This window comes from Salvelinus namaycush, chromosome 16 (genome assembly GCF_016432855.1).
Source record: "Salvelinus namaycush isolate Seneca chromosome 16, SaNama_1.0, whole genome shotgun sequence".
Lineage (NCBI taxonomy): Eukaryota > Metazoa > Chordata > Actinopteri > Salmoniformes > Salmonidae > Salvelinus > Salvelinus namaycush.
The window spans coordinates 37,475,513-37,494,719 of record NC_052322.1 but is presented as its reverse complement, the minus strand read 5'-3'; the positions used below and the strand labels follow the sequence as shown (position 1 = coordinate 37,494,719).

Genomic DNA, 19,207 nt, shown 5'->3' with positions numbered 1-19,207 from the left:
AACTTACATTCGATATGGCAGTTCTGTCAGTCTGTAGCAGTGTACTTTGGTCATAAATGTATCCTACAAACTATGAAACCAGTGGAGGAGGTTTCTCCATGGAACAATTTATGTAGTTTGATCAATAAACAATAATCAAATTAAATTGCTAAGAGTCGCCTTGTTATGTCTGGTGGGTTATTTTGCCTTTACCACGGTAACGGAATTGCACTGAGACTCACATTTTTCACTTTAAAATGTATGCCAAACAAAAACCATTGATTTCAAAGTTTAACAAACCATACAACTATGCACAATGACTATTTTTTACATTTTAGATGAAGAACTGTGCAGATGCTAAGTTTGGTAACAGAATTTCAGTAAAATCTCCCTCATAATTATGGATATGAATGTCATTTTCTTCATGGTGATGTAGAGGTACACAAAGGTAGAAATATCCTCCTTTGCATATTTGGGTATTATTCTACACACTGGCAATTATTTTGGTGAACTCTGCCCCCAAACAAGACCAAATTTGGTTCGGACCCAACCAAATCTGAACCAATCATAGACGTCTATGTTTCACACGTTTGGACATCAAAGTACAGCACAGTTGAGATGAGTTCAGAACAGTACAGTAAAGTGTAGTAAAGTATAGTTCAGTACACTACAGTACATTACAGGGTACTCAACTCCAGTGTATTGTACTCTACTGTACTGTCCTGCACTATACTATGAAACCTGTGAAACATAGACGTCTATGATTGGTTCAGATTTGGTCAGGTCCGGACTGGACCAATCCTGAATGTCTATGTTTGGTCCAGATGAAGGCCAGTCTGGACATCTGAAGACATCTGAAAACGTCTGTAGACATCTGACAACGTCTGTAGACATCTGTAGACACCTGTAGACATCTGTAGACGTCTGTAGACATCTGAAGACATCTGTAGACGTCTGTAGACATCTGAAAACGTCTGTAGACATCTGAAAACGTCTGTAGACATCTGTAGACATCTGAAGACATCTGTAGACATCTGAAGACATCTGAAGACATCTGAAGACATCTGAAGACATCTGAAGACATCTGTAGACGTCTGTAGACATCTGAAGACATCTGTAGACATCTGAAGACATCTGAAGACATCTGTAGACATCTGAAGACATCTGAAGACATCTGAAGACATCTGCAGACATCTGTAGACATCTGAAGACATCTGAAGACATCTGTAGACATCTGAAGACATATGTAGACATCTGCAGACATCTGTAGACGTCTGAAGACATCTGTAGACATCTGAAGACATCTGTAGACATCTGAAGACATATGTAGACATCTGAAGACATCTGCAGACATCTGCAGACATCTGTAGACATCTGAAGACATCTGAAGACATCTGTAGAGATCTGAAGACATCTGCAGACATCTGTAGACGTCTGAAGACATCTGTAGACATCTGTAGACATCTGTAGACATCTGAAGACGTTGAAATGAAAGCCCTTCTGGTGTCAGTGGGTGCTCAGTGGGTAAGGATGCTGGTTACAGTAAATGGAAAGAGAGGGGGCTCATGGGTAGATGTCAGTAAGAGCCGGGGGAGGTGACATTAACAGGAGAGATAGAAAGGCAAAGAGAGAGAGAGAGAGAGAGAGAGAGAGAGATAGAGGGAGAGAGAGTGAGAGAGATAGAGAGAGAGAGATGGAGGGAGAGAGAGAGAAAGAGAGGGGTTGTCAAAACTGTTTTCACACTTGCTTTGACCACCAGTGGACAGAAAGAAAAAGAGTTAGCGGAACATAACAGTATGCCAGTTAGCAGAACATAACAGTATGCCAGTGGACTGTAGCAGCTAGCAGGTGACCCAACTGTGGTTTGTGACTACTACGATTTCCAATTTTAGCCAATTGAATTGCAGTAATTCTGTTACTGGTTTGTCGGAAATTATTTTATCAATTTGGAAATGATTTGACCAATTTCGTTAAATAAAAATTCATAAACCAAATAGATATCAGTAAAAACACAATATAACTAATGGTTACTTCTCTGAACTTTCATTATCCTCCCTCCTCATGAGAAATGTGAAAATATCTTAAAGATTTGCAGGATTTTGGTAACAGAATTTTCAGGCTAAGGGCAATGTCTCAAACTTACAGAAGGCAAATAGTAAATATAAGTGTTTATTAGTTGTCAGGGGTCTTTACTCCAACATTGTTGTGTTTTGATGTATTTCTAAAACCTTTTAAGACTTTTCCTGGTAGATGTTTTCAAAGACCCCTTTTCCATCTGTCCAGAAATGAAAGCACTTTCTAATTTCTAATATTTAAGATAGAACCTATTGAAAATGTATCTATGCCTTCATTTCTTAAAAATATAGACTCTTAGCTTTCATTTGACACCTAATTTGACATGTTCCTATGAACTTCCCATGTTGGTGGTCATGGATCATTTTACATGCCCCTTTTTGCCTCATTGTCTCTTTACATCCAATAAATCTACAAGGGGATTCAAGTTGTATTTTCTAATAGTTCAGTTATCAAAATATTGTAATTCACTCATCACATCAAGGGGCTTACCCCTGTCTATTAAAATGTGTTTCTGAAATCATTTCATGATTTCATGATCTGGCCTGCCTTGAAGTGTATAACTCTCCTCAGTCCAAAGCTTTCAACCCCTCACCTCAATGCATTGTCAGATCTGTCACTCCTCTCGGAGTGTCCCCTCCGGCGCGCCATCTGCTCTCTCCTCTCACATCTCCTCTCACCTGACGGGTCGTCGCCTCTCGCAGGGACAGTTTACTCGTCGGCAGCTGACCAATGACAGGCCTCCCTATTCACATGTTCAGAGGAGAAGTATGAGAAAACCATTACGTGATGGCTTCCTTGAACACTCATAGTTTGACATAATTGCTTGTTGTGAGATACCTGGTAGCCTAAAATATAAATAGCCTTCTGATAGCCTAAAATATACTTATCCCTCTCTCTCACTATGTATGTGTCTGTCTGTGTGTGTTATCGATAATAAGAAAAGCTATGTGGTATTATCATTAAAATATGCAGATTTTATGGATGACATCAGCTAAATAAATGTTAAGAGACTATGCCCTGGGAAGATCTAAATTACATACTCCTCACGTCCTCTCTCCTCGTCTCCTTCTCAAAACCCATTGGAGGAGAAGGTCAGAGAGGCGGGCCTCTTGCTTGGAGACGAGGAGAGAGGACTCGAGGAGTATGCAATTGAGATTTTCCCTCTGACTCATAGGACTCTGACTAAGAACAGACATTACAAAAATAAAACAATGGACACACTTTATTGACCAAAACAATAGTCACTAAACCACATAGACCCTGCTGCTATCGCACTTGTGTCTATAGGAGAGCCACCCCCTTACGCGTTCTTAATTTATCCACCATCTTTGACCGTACAGTAGATGGCGACAAAAGGTTGAGAACAGGGACACAAAAAATAAAACGTCTAATAACGAGAAACAGTAACATCTCGCGATACTACCGGGTTTGTTTGAAACATGGCTTCCTCAATGAAGAAGGCTGCCCACGATATTGAAACGCGAAAACGGACTGATGATGTTGTCTTGTCGGGCGGTATCGACTTCAACGCCCTGTTGTTGTCGCAGCCCGTGCTCGATGGACTGGCGGCTTCTGGATTCAAGAAACCGTCTCCAATCCAGCTCAAAGCCATTCCGTTGGGGCGATGCGGACTCGGTATGATCTGGTCGTCAGCGTCTACAGTAGTTAACGTTACGTCTTAGCTAGCCAGCCAGTAGCCAGCAATTTTATGTCATAACCACCTAACTTCCTTTATTCTAGTCTGTTTCTAGTCTGTTTTTCTAGTCTGTTTAGACTCTCATTTGAATTTATGCTGCGTTGATAACCAAGTGGGATGGTGGAAATTACCAGTTGGGAAGTCGTAAATACCAGTTGGATGCATTCACGTGCTTTGAACTCGTTGAGACACGCCGATTTGCCAACAAGCTGCGTCAACCATAAATTAAAAGTACAGTTATCATGCTTGTAAACAAATTATAGTGTTCACCAAAAAATATTAATAGATAGCTTTTTATAAATAATGTTTTGTTACATTTAATAACCAAAGATGGTGGATAAATGAAAATGGTTCACTCAGGCCTTTTATCATTGTCTCCCATAGACACCAATGCAATAGCAGCTGGGTCTGGTCTACTTAGTTCATTGACTTAAATTGCAGTTGTGGGACCAAGTCATTGTTTTACAAGTAAGTCTCAAGTCTTAGCACTCAAGTCCCAATTCAAGACAGGCAAGTCCGAGTCAAGTCTCAAGTCAAGACCGTCAAGTCTCAAGTCCTAAACTTTGAGTTTCGAGTCCTAAACAAGTCATAATGTGCTCTTCACCAAATGTAATACCATTTCATAATTTTAACAAGTGTAATAGTTAATATATTACATTTACGCAAATCATGAATGCTTTAAAAAAATATCTATATATTTATTACTTTCCAAATAAACATTATATTTCCATGGAAATACATGGGTAGCCATGAGAAAGACCCCCCCCCCCCATAGTGATCGAGGATCGCTATGGGGTGCAATTGGACAATGTAGGCTTGTACACAATCGCCCAACCTTAACACACACACACACTGTGTGGTTACAGTAGGCTAACGTATGTCAATGGTTTTAGGAACAGCAGTAACATCAGGCAGGATTTGGGCTAACAACTGCCTAGCCAGTTGTAGCTCAATCTTGGGTGCAATGATCATGTTCCCGCACTGACTGACTGTGTAGAGGCTCATTGATATAATGTTATATTAGCCTACATGATACGCTAGTAAAGTAATAAAATATATAGCTGTCGGCTATATTAGCCACGACTTACTGTTCTTTGTGCAGCTTCAAATGTCGAACAAAGTTGGAAATTGTTGCGCCTCCGTCTGTAATTCTCTTCCCGCATGTTTTGCAAGTTGCAATCTGTTTTTTGTTGATACAGCGTCGTCTTTATATCCGAAAATAATAATTTTGTGTATCATCTTTCCAAGGGCTCCATCTGAATTCACCCGCCGACGTTCCTCTGCACTGCCACGCACAACTTTTTCTCAAACTGTAATCCGTTAAATGAAGAGTTGATGCGCTGCACACTTTTTTTAATAGCATCATTTTTAATATTTGGGCTTGGGGAGGGTATCAAGTCAGGTCGAGTCATACGGTTCAAGTCCAAGTCAAGTCACGAGTTATTGGTGTCAAAGTCGGGTTGCAAGTCATCACATTTGTGACTCGAGTCCACACCTCTGTTAAATTGAACCAGAAAAAAACAGCAAGTGTGGTGTCTCACTTCCTCTTCAAAGGCTGCCTACGATATTGAAACGCGAAAACGGACTGATGATGTTGTCTTGTCGGGCGGTATTGATTTAGCCCTAAAGGCTATTAGGTGATGTCAGGCTCACGTGCATGGCTCTCAGGTGTTGTCACCTGATGCATGCGTGCAAGTGTTTACATCGTTTACAGAATATTTACAGATGGCTATTTAGGACAGGAAGCTGGCAACCTACATGCCTCATGTCTGTGTGCTGTATTTCAGATCTGATAGTGCAGGCCAAGTCTGGCACAGGGAAGACCTGTGTGTTCTCTGCCATCGCCCTGGACTCTCTGGTAATGGAGAACACTACGACACAGGTGACTCAACTCACTCAATTTATCATAATGGAGACATGCATTCATTTCACATGTCAAGGTTGAATGTCATCTATAACATCTGTTTGCTTGACTCTATATTTGGACAGATTACAGGCAAATCTTTGACATAGGATGGACATTGTGTATTGACCAAGATTTCCCTTCCTGTGACAGGTGCTGGTGCTAGCCCCAACCCGTGAGATAGCAGTGCAGATCCACTCTGTGGTGATGGCTATAGGCAGTGCCATGGAGGGCCTGCAGTGTCATGTCTTCATTGGGGGGACACCCGTCAGCCAGGACAAGATCAGTCTCAAGAAGTGCCACATCGCTGTGGGATCACCAGGTCAGTGACTGTAGGCAAACCTATACAGTTCCTTTGTCTTATAGGTAAATAACCATGGCAACAGTATCATGTGTATCAAACAGTGGCATAAGTCTAATTGTATATCAATGTGTTCTTCCCTGGCCAGGACGTATCAAGCAGCTGATTGAGCTGGGTCTTTTGGTTACCGCCAGCATCCGTCTGTTTGTGCTGGACGAGGCTGACAAACTACTGGAGGAAGGCAGCTTCCAGGACCAGATCAAGTGAGACACACACACTGGTCTTCGATCAGTGACTGACGTCTGTCTGTTGTCTGTCTGTCTCCATAGAGATCCTATTAAATTACTAGAGCGGCTAAACCCTTAAAGTGCCAAAATGGACTGAAAATGGCAGCCATTGTGGTCATGGAGACATCCAAACCAGTCTAATTGGAATTAATGACATAGGTGATGCATTTCCTGCTTTTACTCATGCAGGATAAACAGTAAGGCATGTAATATCAGAAATTATGTAATAGAATTGTCAACCTAAAATATTGTCATCAGTCTTTCCCATATATTCATTTAACAGTGGCTTTTTTATATATATAATATAATTTTCAGGATGCTAAAATGTTTTCAGTGTAAACTTAAATGACTAAAGACAGATATAAAGTATGTAGAAAAGTTAATGGAGCGATATATATATCTATCTCTAGTTGGATATTCTCCTCTCTACCGGTCAACAAACAGATGTTGGCCCTGTCTGCCACCTACCCAGAATCCCTTGCCCAGCACCTGGCCCACTACATGAGAGAGCCCACCTTCGTCAGACTTAACCCCTCCGACCCCGGACTCATAGGTCAGTATCACAGCTCAACCAGCAACATCCAGGTACAGCAGGCATCACGTCCCAGACAGACACAGAGATATTCCATGATTTTGGGTCATAATTAGCAAGAAGATTGTGCTGTGTGTTTTATTTCACTGAGATGTGTATTCTGCCCCCCTCAGGTTTGAAGCAGTACTACAGGCTAGTGCGCTCCCATGCCATGCCGCATAAGGTGTTTGAGGAGAAGGTTCTGCTCCTGCTAGAGCTGTTCAGTAAAGTTCCCTTCAATCAAGCTCTGGTGTTCTCCAACCTGCACACCAGGTAGGACCCTCAGCTGTAGGGTTACTGTAACATCAACTAGCTATCTGAATAACTGTCTACACAGTCATTTGTTTTGCAGTGTCGTCTCCCTATTAGTAGTTTGTTTCATTTTTTCTTTTTGTTCAATAATTTCTTATGGTTTTCATCCCTGCAGGGCTCAGCATTTAGCAGACATCCTGTCCTCGAAGGGCCTTCCTGCTGTCTGTATCTCAGGTGAGAGTGGGCCAGAGCCAGCAAGGAGCACTATACTGGAGTACATTACTCTTACTAGGTTCTACTGTTACTACTACTAGTCTACTGCCATACTTAAACTGAATCAGATGTGGTGTAATATACTGTGATGTGGTGTACAACGCTGTAATGTGGTTTAATGTGTGTGTAGGTAGTCTGAGTCAGGACCAGCGAATGGAGGCCATGTCTAAACTGAAGCAGTACCAGTGTAGAGTACTCATCTCTACTGACCTGGTGAGTGTTTCAGCTACATGACCTCATACATGACCTCATACCTACCTCATCTCCACAATAACCTCACAAATGTCCTTAAGAACAGAACATTTCTGTACCACTCGCTAAAAGCAGCCTCCCCCCTTTCCATCTTCTCTCCCAGACCTCCAGGGGTATAGATGCTGAGAAGGTGAATCTGGTGATCAACCTGGATGTTCCTCAGGACTGGGAGACCTACATGCACCGTATAGGACGAGCCGGACGCTTTGGTGAGTTCTGCCTGTCAACACAGCCATTATACCGCCATCACAGGGCTAGGACATCAGTCTGGTCCTAATGTCTGTATTACGCTGCTAGTAGAGACTAGCTGTAGCACTCGGTCTATAGATTGGTCCCAAGGTCAACAGGTTGGCTAATCACTCAGCCGTGTGTGTGTGGAGGTGATGGACAGAACCCTCTAGGCGACTACAAACTCTCTGGGTCGTCATGACAACCTCAGGCTGGCAGGAGTGGCGTCCTTCTGTTGTCAGAACTCTACTTTGTTTTTACCTCTCCCTCTTTTATATACAGACACACACCTGCTAGCTGTTGTGAATGGGTCCTCATAAGGAGTGTTTTCTCTTTTTTCCCAGGTACACATGGGCTGGCGGTGACCTACTGTTGCCATGGCGAGGAGGAGAACAAGATGATGGCCATTGCTCAGAAGTGCAACCTGATTCTTTGTGCTCTACCAGGTAAGATCTGAATGTCCTTATGACCTTTGCTTTCAGTCATAGATCAGATTGTGGATGTTTTCCCTCATCTTTTTACAAATGGAGCATGTGTGTGGTGTTGCTGTGTTATTGTGATTCCTAACCCCATCATCACTCCTCCAGACCCCATAGAGCCAGGGCTGATGCAGGAGCCCTGTGACTGGGATATCACTGTGGAGGCCCTGACACCAGGGACTAATTCCCAGGTGTTCCCCAAGACAGAGAGAAGGAGACGGGCTAAGACCGAAGCCCCAGCCCCTAAACCCATCAGGGACGAGGATCAGGACCCCAGCCCTGTCCACCCAGAGAGCACTGAACCCAGCCGACCATGTAAGAGCCAGCACACAGCCAGGCCTGGGGCTAAGGCTGGGCCGAAGCCCAAAAATGCATCCCCTGCCCTGGATGTCCTCCTACCCCCTCCCAAGGCTTCAGTAGTCCCTGGGGCCTCCCTAGCTCTCTCCCGTAAAGAGCAACAGGATGCCCTGCCAAAGATCCCTCCGCTCAGCGCCTTCAAGAGTCAAAGGTCAGGGATCATGACCTTCCAGGAGGCAGAGCTGGACTTCCAGAGCTTCATCAGGGAGGGGCTGGGAAGGACGGTGGAGGTCATCCGACAGTTCAGAGGTCACGGAGACGACGGCGAGGGATTTAACGGTCAGCACGGCTACGAGGAGTCTCACACACTCCAGAATGACGATGTGCCACTCACACGCACACACATGACACGGAACGGAGAGCGTCCACCAACACCCACACAGCTGCCTCTAAAGACGAACTCTGACCCGTCACCTTTGGAGTCGACTTCTGATGGGTCCAGCTCTGACTCGGACATGGAGGAAGACCGGCAAGCTGACGAGTCAACGCAGAGCTCCACAGATCAGACCAGAGGAGCTGAACACAAACCAATCATTCCGATTCAAGCTCAATCTGCACAGCAATTCACAGACATGGATGGGGCCAGGAAACCAAAGTTTGCGCCACCTAGAAGCCAACCCAACTCACCGTCTGTACCCCATCCTAGCCACCACATATCCCCCAGACCAGAGGGGAGAGCTGTGAGTACAAACCCCGGGGAGGGTGAACCTTTGTTGTGGAAGGCAAAGGGCAGAGAGGCTACAACACAGCAGTGGAGTAGGGAGACGGCTAAGAAAGTCAAAGGGGAGAAGAGAGATATTTTAGAGGAGAGGAAGGTGCCTGAGAATCGAGGGAGTGAGAGCAAGAGGGACAGAGTGAGTGAGGTAGTGGAGGAGGATGGTGAGGGTTATGAGGGCTACTGGAGGGCCTACTACAGAGCTTGGGAGGATTACTACGCCTCCATGCCCCCCTCTCACCACCAAGGTTACCATGGCTACCACAGTATGGCGTCCAGCTGGATGGCTGCCTACCGTATGAACTCTGTGTACATGGAGGAACTGTTAAAACACTAACACAGGGCTTCACACGTACACCAGACAAACTGACTTTAGCTCATGTCTGACACAAGTTTTTCTTTCCACTCAATGTCTGCTGTTATCAGTGAAACAAACACAAAGTTAAAGATGGTTAAAACTTTAAAGATCTCTTTGTAGGAGCAGCAAAAGGTGAAGAAACATTTAATAATTTCTTCAGTTATTTTAAGGAAATCACTGATTTCCATGTAACAATGTTATTTTGCTGTACATGTTTTGGTCTTTAATTTTGAATGTAAAATAGTGGACTTACACTAATATTATTGCATGGTAAATGAATGACTTTACTACATGCATTATTATTATGCCTACTTTGTGTACATGTGTACGTACTTTTGTAATAAAGATACCTTTGTTCAATATGCCTCCTTTCAGACCTTATTTGATGCCCCTTGTCATTCCCTATAATAATATAGTATATATTTTTTTGCTCCATCTTATTCCAGAAACACAGAGAAGAACATGGGCTGCGTTTACACAGGCAGACCAATTCTGATTATAAAAAAAAGATTGTCCAATTATTGGGGGGAAAAGATCAGAATTGGGCTACCTGAATTGCAGCCATGATGGTATTCTTGGAAAATGCTCAGTCGTCAGCCTCAGAACAACACAGGCTAGAACAGCGAGGTCACACTGACCAAACCTGAATACTCCAATCAGCCAGCAAAGCCCTGCTCGTCAAATCAGGCTTGGAACAGTCTCTCCCTCAATATGCCACTCAATCACAGAACACACTTTAAATGTTGACCAATTCACTCCATTGACATGCGGTGTGTCATAGGCTAGCTAGGTCAAGGATGCTGCTATCAAAACTATTCCGTTTGCTCTGTGCTGCCTGGTGAGAGGAGAAAAGGCGCATGGCTATGTCTGCAGGTTTGGGAAACATTTTACGTTTTGTTTTAACTGCAAAGATTTGAGTAAACTAAATGATGAACTGTTGACCATCAATGGAAGGAGTTGAAATATCACCTGGGTTGTTGATGGCTTATTTTAGGTCACATCCAAGCAGATAGGTAAAAGGATGAAAAAAATCTAATTTCTATGTTAATGCTCGCGGTGCATAGATTTCCATCGTTGGGCATGGACGTGTGCTCCTTTAAATGAAGACAAAAGAACAGCTTGACGTTTGTATGTTGGCTACAAGTGACGCATTTATGCCTGTGTGATAACAGAGATGGAGAGAAAAGGCGAAACAAAATGTACAGTATAGGACATTTCAGCTGTACTGTACAGTGATGGACAGCGCTTTGAGCGGAACCACACTAGGGCTGTGAGGCACGAGTGACACGGTGTTCCTCGTGTTCAACTATCTGGTGTTGAGCCTGACTTTTCTCCTGGGACTGCCGGGGAACCTGTTGATGTGCTGGGTGATGTACAGGACTAGGACTGTGCAGACTACCAACAACGCGCTCCTGGTAAACCTGGCCGCCAACGACCTATTGAAATGCTCTCTGGACACCTCGCTCTTGCTTTCTGTGCTACTGGAGGGGAGGCGAGAGCAGCAGTTCACCTATGCCCTCTGCAGTTGCGTTCAGCTGCTCACCCTGGTCAGCATCAGCATAGAACGGGTCCAGGCCATCGCTTTCCCGTTTCACAACAAGAAGACGAAGGCCAGGATTCAGGTTTGGATCCTCGCCATCTGGGCTTTCGGGTTACTTCTAGCCATGTGCCGTCGTCACGTAGACAAACACGCGGACCGGTTTGGCGCATATATTTTGGTTCCAGTGTGGGGTTGCAGCCTAACATTAATAGTTATTCACTACGTGCGGATATTTAAAGTAGTCAGGCAACACGGTAACAAAGTGTCAGACCGCGGGATTCAGCTGAGGCCCTCTGTGTCGAGGCACATCTGGAGTTGGCAGAACTCTGTTGTTTCAGCACCGCGGATAGCACCGGGGCACACGTTCAAATCCTTAGCAGCGGCTGGAGCGTCGCGGATTCTGCAACTCCCACGGTGCACAGTGATCACAGTGTCTGAGGAGTCCAGCACCCCTTCAGCGGAGAAAGCTCAGGAGAGAGTGAGGGCCGTGTGTCTCCTCACCCCCACCGCTAGGGAGAGGGGACAGAAGAGGACAGAGCGGAAACTGGCCAAGCGCTTTGGGTACATCATCATCACCTTCACTCTCTTCTGGATGCCCATGGTTGTGATTCTGCTAATACATGTCATCGTGACGAGGAGCAGAGACTCAGTGAGTAGGCTATATCATGAAATTATCAGAAAATGAGTCTTTACAGCTTTCATATTAATTTACAACTTTTACGGTGTTTAATTTTGTAGGCTACTCTTTCATCCCCTCTTCTCTCCTGTCCGCTTTCCCGCTGCCCCTCCCTCTCCCCTGTTTTCCTCTCTCCTCCCCTCTCTGCCCCTGCACCCCCTCCCTCTCCCCTTTTCTCCAGCAGAGCTGGGTCTTGAAGGAGCTGGAGACCTCAGCCATGGTCCTGACCTGTGTCCCTGCAGCTGTGGACCCCCTCATCTACACCATGGTCACCAGACAGTTCCGCTCTGAGTTCAGCAAGCTGATCTCCTCACTCCTCTGCAGGGGCTGAGGAATCAATCCAGGCCCAGGACTGGGAGGACTGAGAACTGGGACCCCTGGACAGAAGTCAAGGCAGGTCTGCAGAGGATTCAATTGTAGTGCCCTGTCAGCACAATATAATTTCATACAATTGAGAATTCTATCATCATGTGTAAATAAACTAATAACATCTCACTTTTGGGGTCTTTACCTGAGTTTATTCAGGTAAATATTAAAACATGCTAGCCAGGCTGGTAGCCTTTTTATAACATGTATAGATGTATGAATTGAATAGACAATAGCTAATAGGATTGTACAGTATGTGCCGTAACGATGTCTTTATGAGGGGTATGACTGTTCCGCGTCTGTTCTTACTGTCATCAGCATGTGTGAAATTGCAATTAGTGAAGGAAGAAAAGCTGCTTACAACTATAATACAGACACACACACACACACACTACATCCCACCACCCCCAATGTCTGTTAGTGGATGACATAAAAGACAGAGTCAGAGGTGGTTTCGGCAGATATAGATGTTTTTATCAGGCGTTTTCACAGTCGGGACACAAGACAAGGTCATAAATAATAACCAACGACTGACAGGATACGCACAGCATTAGTGTCAACAACGACAGGAGTCAGGGGAAAGCAAAGAGTGACGGAGAGACTGAGCCGAAGAAAAGACAAATTGGCTAAGGGAAAGGAAAACAAAAAAGAAGAGAGAGGACTGACACAATAACAGACCTTAGTGTTAATCATTAGGGAAAAGATAACAATGATTTGACACTTTTTAGGGGAGTATTGTGTGTTTGATCACTGCCCCCCCTACAGTGTCATGGTAGGCTAGACTGCAAAGTCAGCCTTTTTATTTGATTTAAGTCATGGTATGCAGGACTTGTGATAACACTTTTCTATTTCAACCCAATAACGGTGAACCTACTTTTACAGACCGCTGTTGTACACCGCTTTTCTGTCAATCTAATTCAACTAGTGTTACAACCAGGCCTGGAAACTGAGTAAAATGTAATTCACTTTGGAAAAGTGCCTGCCTGCCTGTGCTTGTTTCTCTATGTTTGCTCTGTGACAGAGAACGTCTGACTGTGTATTACGCGTACACTAATAGTCCTAGTCGGAGTTCCCCTCGACCAGGCCCACAAATTGGGGAAAACAAACATTATTTCCTATTGACCCCCATTGTAAAATTGGCAACCTCGTTGTTGAATTTTTGATATACAGAAATAACAAAACATGCTGAAAAGCTGCTGTATTGTTCAATGTACATGTAGCCAGGTCAAAAATCCCAACCTACGGTTTGCAATGCTCCCACATAAGGAAATAGAGCCTGCGAGAAGAGCCCTGTGGCTTCAGGCTATTCGGTGTGGGAAGTTTGGGGACGCGGTGTTCAAGTAGGCTACACGTATCTATGTGTATGGAAAACATTTAATCACAGGTAAGACATTTAACTTGTTTAGTACCATTCGTTTGTAACTCCACTAACTGCTTGTAGCTGTATAGTCTGTTTGTTTGTGTTGTTGGTCTTGGCTAGCTTAATGTTCCGGTCGGTAGATAGCTAGCACTCACTCACTCAAGTGGCTGCTAGCATCGTCATGAAAAGGAGCATGAGGGAAGCCCTACAATATGATGTTTTTCTAAGTAGTGAGAACGCCAGGGAGCAGGCAATGTTGAAAAGTAATCTTTAGACATGTTGTACTTCTCGTAAATGTAGTTGTGTAATGGACTAAAACAAGCAGACAACAAGAAAATTGCGTTTGAAAAAGGTCAAGTTTTTTGTTGTGAGCCAATGGAGTAACTTACAGTGCATTCGGAAAGTATTCAGACCCCTTGACTTTTTCCACATTTTGTTACATTACAGTCTTATTCTAAAATGTATTAAATAGTCCCCCCCCCCTCATTAATCTACACACACTACCCCATAATGACAAACCGAAAACACACACTACCCCATAATGACAAACCAAAAACACGTTTTTAGATTTTTTTTGCAAATTTATAAAATATAAAAAAACTTTAATACCACATTTACATAGGTATTCAGACCCTTTACTCAGTACTTTGTTGAAGCACCTTTGGCAACGATTACAGCCTCAATCTTCTTGGGTATGACGCTACAAGCTTGGCACACCTGTATTTGAGGAGTTTCTCCCATTATTTTCTACAGATCCTCTCAAGCTCTGTCAGGTTGGATGGGGAGCGTTGCTGCACAGCTATTTTCAGGTCTCTCCAGAGATGTTCGATTGAGTTCAAGTCTGGGTTCTGGCTGGGCCACTCAAGGACATTCAGAGAGTTGTCCCGAAGCCACTCCTGCGTTGTCTTTGCTGTGTGCTTACGTTGCTAACCTGTTGGAAGGTGAATCTTTGCCCCAGTCTGAGGTCCTCAACCTGCTCCAGAGCACTTTCATCAAGGATCTCTCTGTACTTTGCTCCATTTATCTTTCCCTCGATCCTGACTAGTCTCCCAGTCCCTGCTGCTGAAAAACATCCCCACAGCATGATGCTGCCACCACCATGCTTCATTGTAGGAATGGTGCCAGGTTTCCTCCAGACGTGACGCTTGGCATTCAGGCCAAAGATTTCAATCTTGGTTTCATCAGACCATAGAATCTTGTTTCTCATGGTCTGAGAGTCCTTTAGGTGCTTTTGGCAAACTCCAAGCAGGCTGAAGTGCCTTTTACTGAGGAGTGGCTTCCGTCTGGCCACTCTACCATAAGGGCCTGATTGGTTGAGTGCTGCAGAGATGGTTGTCCTTCTGGAAGGTTTTCCCATCTCCACAGAGAACTATTTACTATTTACTCTGTCAGAGTGACCATTGGGTTCTTGTTCACCTCCCTGACCAAGGCCCTTCTCCCCCGATAGCTCAGTTTTGCCGGGTGGCCAGCTCTAGGAAGAGTCTTGGTGGTTCCAAACTTATTATATTTATGAATGATGGCCTCTGTGTTCTTGGGGATCTTCAATGCTGCAGACATTTTTTGGTACCCTACCCCAGATCTGTGCCTCGACACAATCCTGTCTCGAAGCTCTACAGACAATTCCTTCCACCTCATGGCTTGGGTTTTTGCTCTGACATGCACTGTCAACTGTGGGACCTTATATAGACAGATGTGTGCCTTTCCAAATCATGTCCAATCAATTGAATTTACCACAAGTGGACTCTAATCAAGGTGTAGAAACTTCTCAAGGATGATCAATGGAAAACGGATGCACATGAGCTCAATTTCAAGATTCATAGCAAAGGGTCTTGAATACTTATGCAAATAAGGTATTTCTGTTTTTTATTTTGAATACATTTGTAAAAATGTTGAAAAACCTGGTTTCGCTTTGTCGTTATGGTGTATTGTGATGTCGTTATGGGGTATTGTGATGTCGTTATGGGGTATTGTGATGTCATTATGGGGTATTGTGTGTAGATTGATGAGGACATTTTTTATTTAATCAATTTCAGAATAAGGCTGTAACAACATTTAAAAAAAGTCAAGGGTTCTGAATACTTTCCGAATGCACTGTAGGTAACCACAGGTTGTTTTCCCTACAGGAGGGCAAGATCGCAACGTTCTATCCCATAACGACTGGGTCTATACTAGATCCTGGGAGCTATGGTCACGGAATACATCATCAAGTTCTAAAGTAACAATACCTGTGCTTACAAATGCAGGTCGGCCACTAAATAAACAATACCATTAACTTCCTGATCCAACATAGTTGAACCCTTTTGGTTTGGTTGGTTCACAGGTCCTGTGTCATGTCGTAGATAGATGCCATGGATCTACTCTGCATTGCCCCTTTGTGTGCCTGTATCTCTGGAAGGGTTGGGGTCTGAATTCAGTCTGAATATACTGAAATTAACTGAGCCCAACTCTAGTCTCTGGTAAAGAGACATTTCAGACCCTATAACCCAGAAGATAAATGGCTAGTGTTAGATGTTAAGGTTGGTTTAGGTCCATGGGTGGGTGTCATCCTGTCCTCTATGTCTCTGTGGTCACCATGACAACAGATGTCCCAGGTTCAAGTTCTCCAGGAAAAAAATAAAACATTTAAGACCTAGAATGTCCCAGGGGAAAAACATGGAAGGCCACAGAAAAAGTACAAACACCAAGTTTCTATCCACATAGAAGATTACAGACACCCAACAACTTTGAAAAATGCCAGCTGAGTTTGGGGAGAAAACATTGACGACTAAAAACAACTACCAAAAGCATATTGTTCTTCACACAGAACGGAGGGAAGGATACAACAGGACGACAACGAGAGAGAAAGAGATACACAGGACAACAACGAGAGAGAAAGAGAGTGAGAGAGGACAGCTTCACTGGCTCTGCCAAACAATGGGAAAATATTACAAAATATTCTATTAACAATATTCACAATATAACCCAGGCTCTGGACAGATCTCTGTCAGAAATTCTCAGCAAACACCTTGTGCTTTTAGTTAGACGTGGTTTAAGTTTAAATACAACCTTTTTGGTCTTGGTGTTGGATAATGAAGCAAGTTTACATAAAAGGTCTGTTGAATGTCTACAACTAGAGCCCAGAGGAAAGCAAAGGGAGGGAAACCGACCTACAAAAAAAGAGAAATAAAATCAAGAATTTACTCAAACGAAACAGGCACATATTGTGTAAAAGGCTTCCAGCTGAGAATTTTAGACAGAAATATGTACAGCAGCTTTCCATGAGTGGCAGCTAGTCACACGTATACAGAGCCACGGACACTTACAGAAAGAGCTAAACTACAGACAGCTCCTGAAACTCACACACACTCATACAGGCATACACACATACACGTTCACAAATATAAGAAACCCACTAGTATCTCTGACACAGACACCTACCATAGTTTGATCTGTTAAGAATTTTCACTGTGAAATTAAATTATACCTGGGGAGAAGAAAAAGAAGAAGAAAAAAGATTTGGGATGGTGAGTGACATGTATCTATGACGACGAATAAGTGGATCAAACTGAATCAAACCATAAATAACTAAACAAACCAGAGGAAAACGTTAATGATTTCAATATGTCTGCGTTCTTTTCTTTGATATGGTCACTGTTTCCTGCTGTAACGATGTAAAGACCAGACAGGTCAAATGTCAAACTCAGGTTCCAAACCATAAAAAGGTCGTCCTTGCTATCCGTGATCATTGGGACATCCATACCCCCATTGAAGTTGAAATTTAAAATGGATAAGGTTAGGGTGAGGTAAGGGTTATTGTTAAGGTTAGGGTTAAGTAAGTGTTATTGTTAAGGTTAGGTAAAGGTTATTGTTAAGGTAAGGGTTAAGGTTAGGGTTAGGTAAGGGTTAAGGTATAGTGTAGGGATGTCCCAATGATCCCGGATAGCACTAACCATAAAAAGGTGCTGCGTGCACAGTGACATATGACTTTACTGCTCTACATCTCTCCAGCGACCCATCAAGTGCTTCTCTTTCTCTTTCATACACTCATTCATACACTCAAACTCAAACCTTTTTTATTTTCTCCAACACACATTCTCTCTCACACACACGTATACCCCTCAAACACACAAAAAACGCCCACTCAAACATACAGAAGCGCCCAGACACCTACAGTAGACTGTATCTAAAATCCATCCTCCATTTCTACAGGAAGTCCATGTCATTACAGTAGATCTCCACTAGAGGGCAGTCCTCCATGTCTTCAGTCTGGGACTCGGCCTTCAGAGCATTCGCCTGCTCGTCTGTCGTATCCTTCGCACTGTCCTTCTGTCTATCTGCATAAGTCTGTCTATCCATCCTATCTGTCTGTCTGTCCGCGCGTCCTGCTGCGCTTCTACACTCACAGCGCAGACACCTTCACAACGTTCTGAAGGGCGGGGCCTGAGGGTGGAGGGTGGGCGTCGCTCTCAGGAGTGGTCGCTGGGGGCGTCGGAATGCTGATGATCGCAGTGGTGATCGTGCCGCTCTGGCAGTTGAGGCGCGCGGGTTCGTCCACACGCATGTTCAGACTGGAGCGACTGGATAGAGAGAGAGAGGAGGGGATGAGAAACATAATTTTAATGAGACCAAATGTTTATTTGTTTTGTTATTTTTTGTTGAGTGGAGGTTACAGGTACATTATCCATTTCAAGTTATCCATTTATAAAACCTGTTCCTGTAGGCTGCAGGCTGCCACTGTAGGCTGCCACTCAAACGAAGAAATACACAGTTTAATAATAAATAATACATTCAGTATAAACAGGAATAGAAAAAATAAAAATAAGTGGGCCTCCACCCCCAACCTCTCATCCCATTCCCCCAACCTCCCATTCCATTCCCCCAACCTCCCATCCCATTCCCCCAACCTCCCATCCCATTCCCCCAACCTCCCATCCCATTCCCCCAACCTCCCATTCCATTCCCCCAACCTCCCATCCCATTCCCCCAACCTCCCATCCCATTCCCCCAACCTCCCATTCCATTCCCACAACCTCCCATTCCATTCCCCCAACCTCCCATCCCATTCCCCCAACCCCACCCAGCCAACATGTCTCCATCCAGTGGGAACGCAATCACCAACACTGGACAATTGAGGAGTGGAAAAATGTCGCCTGATCTGACGAATCCCAGTTTCTGTTACGTCATGCTGATGGCAGAGTCAGGATTTTTATTTTATTTTTTATTTCACCTTTATTTACCCAGGTAGGCCAGTTGAGAACAAGTTCTCATTCACAACTGCGACCTGGCCAAGATAAAGCAAAGCAGTGCGACAAAAACAGCAGAGTTACACATGGAATAAACAAACGTACAGTCAATAACACAATAGAAAAATCTGTATACAGTTGTGCAAATGAAGTAAGGAGGTAAGGCAATAAATAGGCCAATAGTGGCCAAGTAATTACAATTTAGCAATTTACACTGGAGTGATATATGTGCAGATGAGGATGTGCAAGTAGATTTGGCCGAAGCAGCATGAGTCCATGGCCTTTTCCTGCCTGGTGTCAAAGGTACAGGCTGGTG

General features: G+C 44.0%; 3 protein-coding genes across 3 annotated transcripts in view; 2 read left to right on the top strand and 1 right to left on the bottom strand.

Moving 5' to 3' along the window:
• The first annotated feature begins 3,491 nt into the window (after positions 1-3,491).
• ddx20 (DEAD (Asp-Glu-Ala-Asp) box polypeptide 20) lies at positions 3,492-10,079 on the top strand. Its single transcript, XM_039010195.1, has 11 exons — positions 3,492-3,690; positions 5,539-5,633; positions 5,808-5,976; positions 6,104-6,218; positions 6,653-6,795; positions 6,948-7,086; positions 7,241-7,299; positions 7,469-7,551; positions 7,694-7,799; positions 8,163-8,264; positions 8,406-10,079. The coding sequence occupies exons 1-11, from the start codon at positions 3,495-3,497 to the stop codon at positions 9,704-9,706; spliced, it is 2,508 nt and encodes an 835-aa protein (XP_038866123.1). The 5' UTR covers positions 3,492-3,494; the 3' UTR covers positions 9,707-10,079.
• A 1,018-nt stretch (positions 10,080-11,097) lies between these two features.
• LOC120061659 (D(4) dopamine receptor-like) lies at positions 11,098-12,274 on the top strand. Its single transcript, XM_039011556.1, has 2 exons — positions 11,098-11,916; positions 12,125-12,274. The coding sequence occupies exons 1-2, from the start codon at positions 11,098-11,100 to the stop codon at positions 12,272-12,274; spliced, it is 969 nt and encodes a 322-aa protein (XP_038867484.1).
• Positions 12,275-15,713: 3,439 nt separating this feature from the next.
• The window catches only part of kcnd3 (potassium voltage-gated channel, Shal-related subfamily, member 3), a 274,170-nt gene continuing 270,676 nt past the window's right edge, over positions 15,714-19,207 (bottom strand). Inside the window, exon 6 of the mRNA XM_039011181.1 lies at positions 15,714-18,225. Within this exon, the coding sequence (XP_038867109.1) occupies positions 18,048-18,225 (178 nt within the window). The 3' untranslated portion in view covers positions 15,714-18,047. The remainder of the gene's footprint in view (positions 18,226-19,207) is intronic.

Bases quoted from the DNA above. Each gene is read 5' to 3' on its own strand.
- ddx20 (XM_039010195.1), top strand. From the start codon at position 3,495: ATGGCTTCCTCAATGAAGAAGGCTGCCCACGATATTGAAACGCGAAAA. The intron at 6,219-6,652 runs GTGAGACACACA...ATCTATCTCTAG, and splicing joins AGCTTCCAGGACCAGATCAA to TTGGATATTCTCCTCTCTAC. The intron at 7,800-8,162 runs GTGAGTTCTGCC...CTTTTTTCCCAG, and splicing joins AGGACGAGCCGGACGCTTTG to GTACACATGGGCTGGCGGTG.
- LOC120061659 (XM_039011556.1), top strand. From the start codon at position 11,098: ATGTACAGGACTAGGACTGTGCAGACTACCAACAACGCGCTCCTGGTA. The intron at 11,917-12,124 runs GTGAGTAGGCTA...CCTTTTCTCCAG, and splicing joins TGACGAGGAGCAGAGACTCA to CAGAGCTGGGTCTTGAAGGA.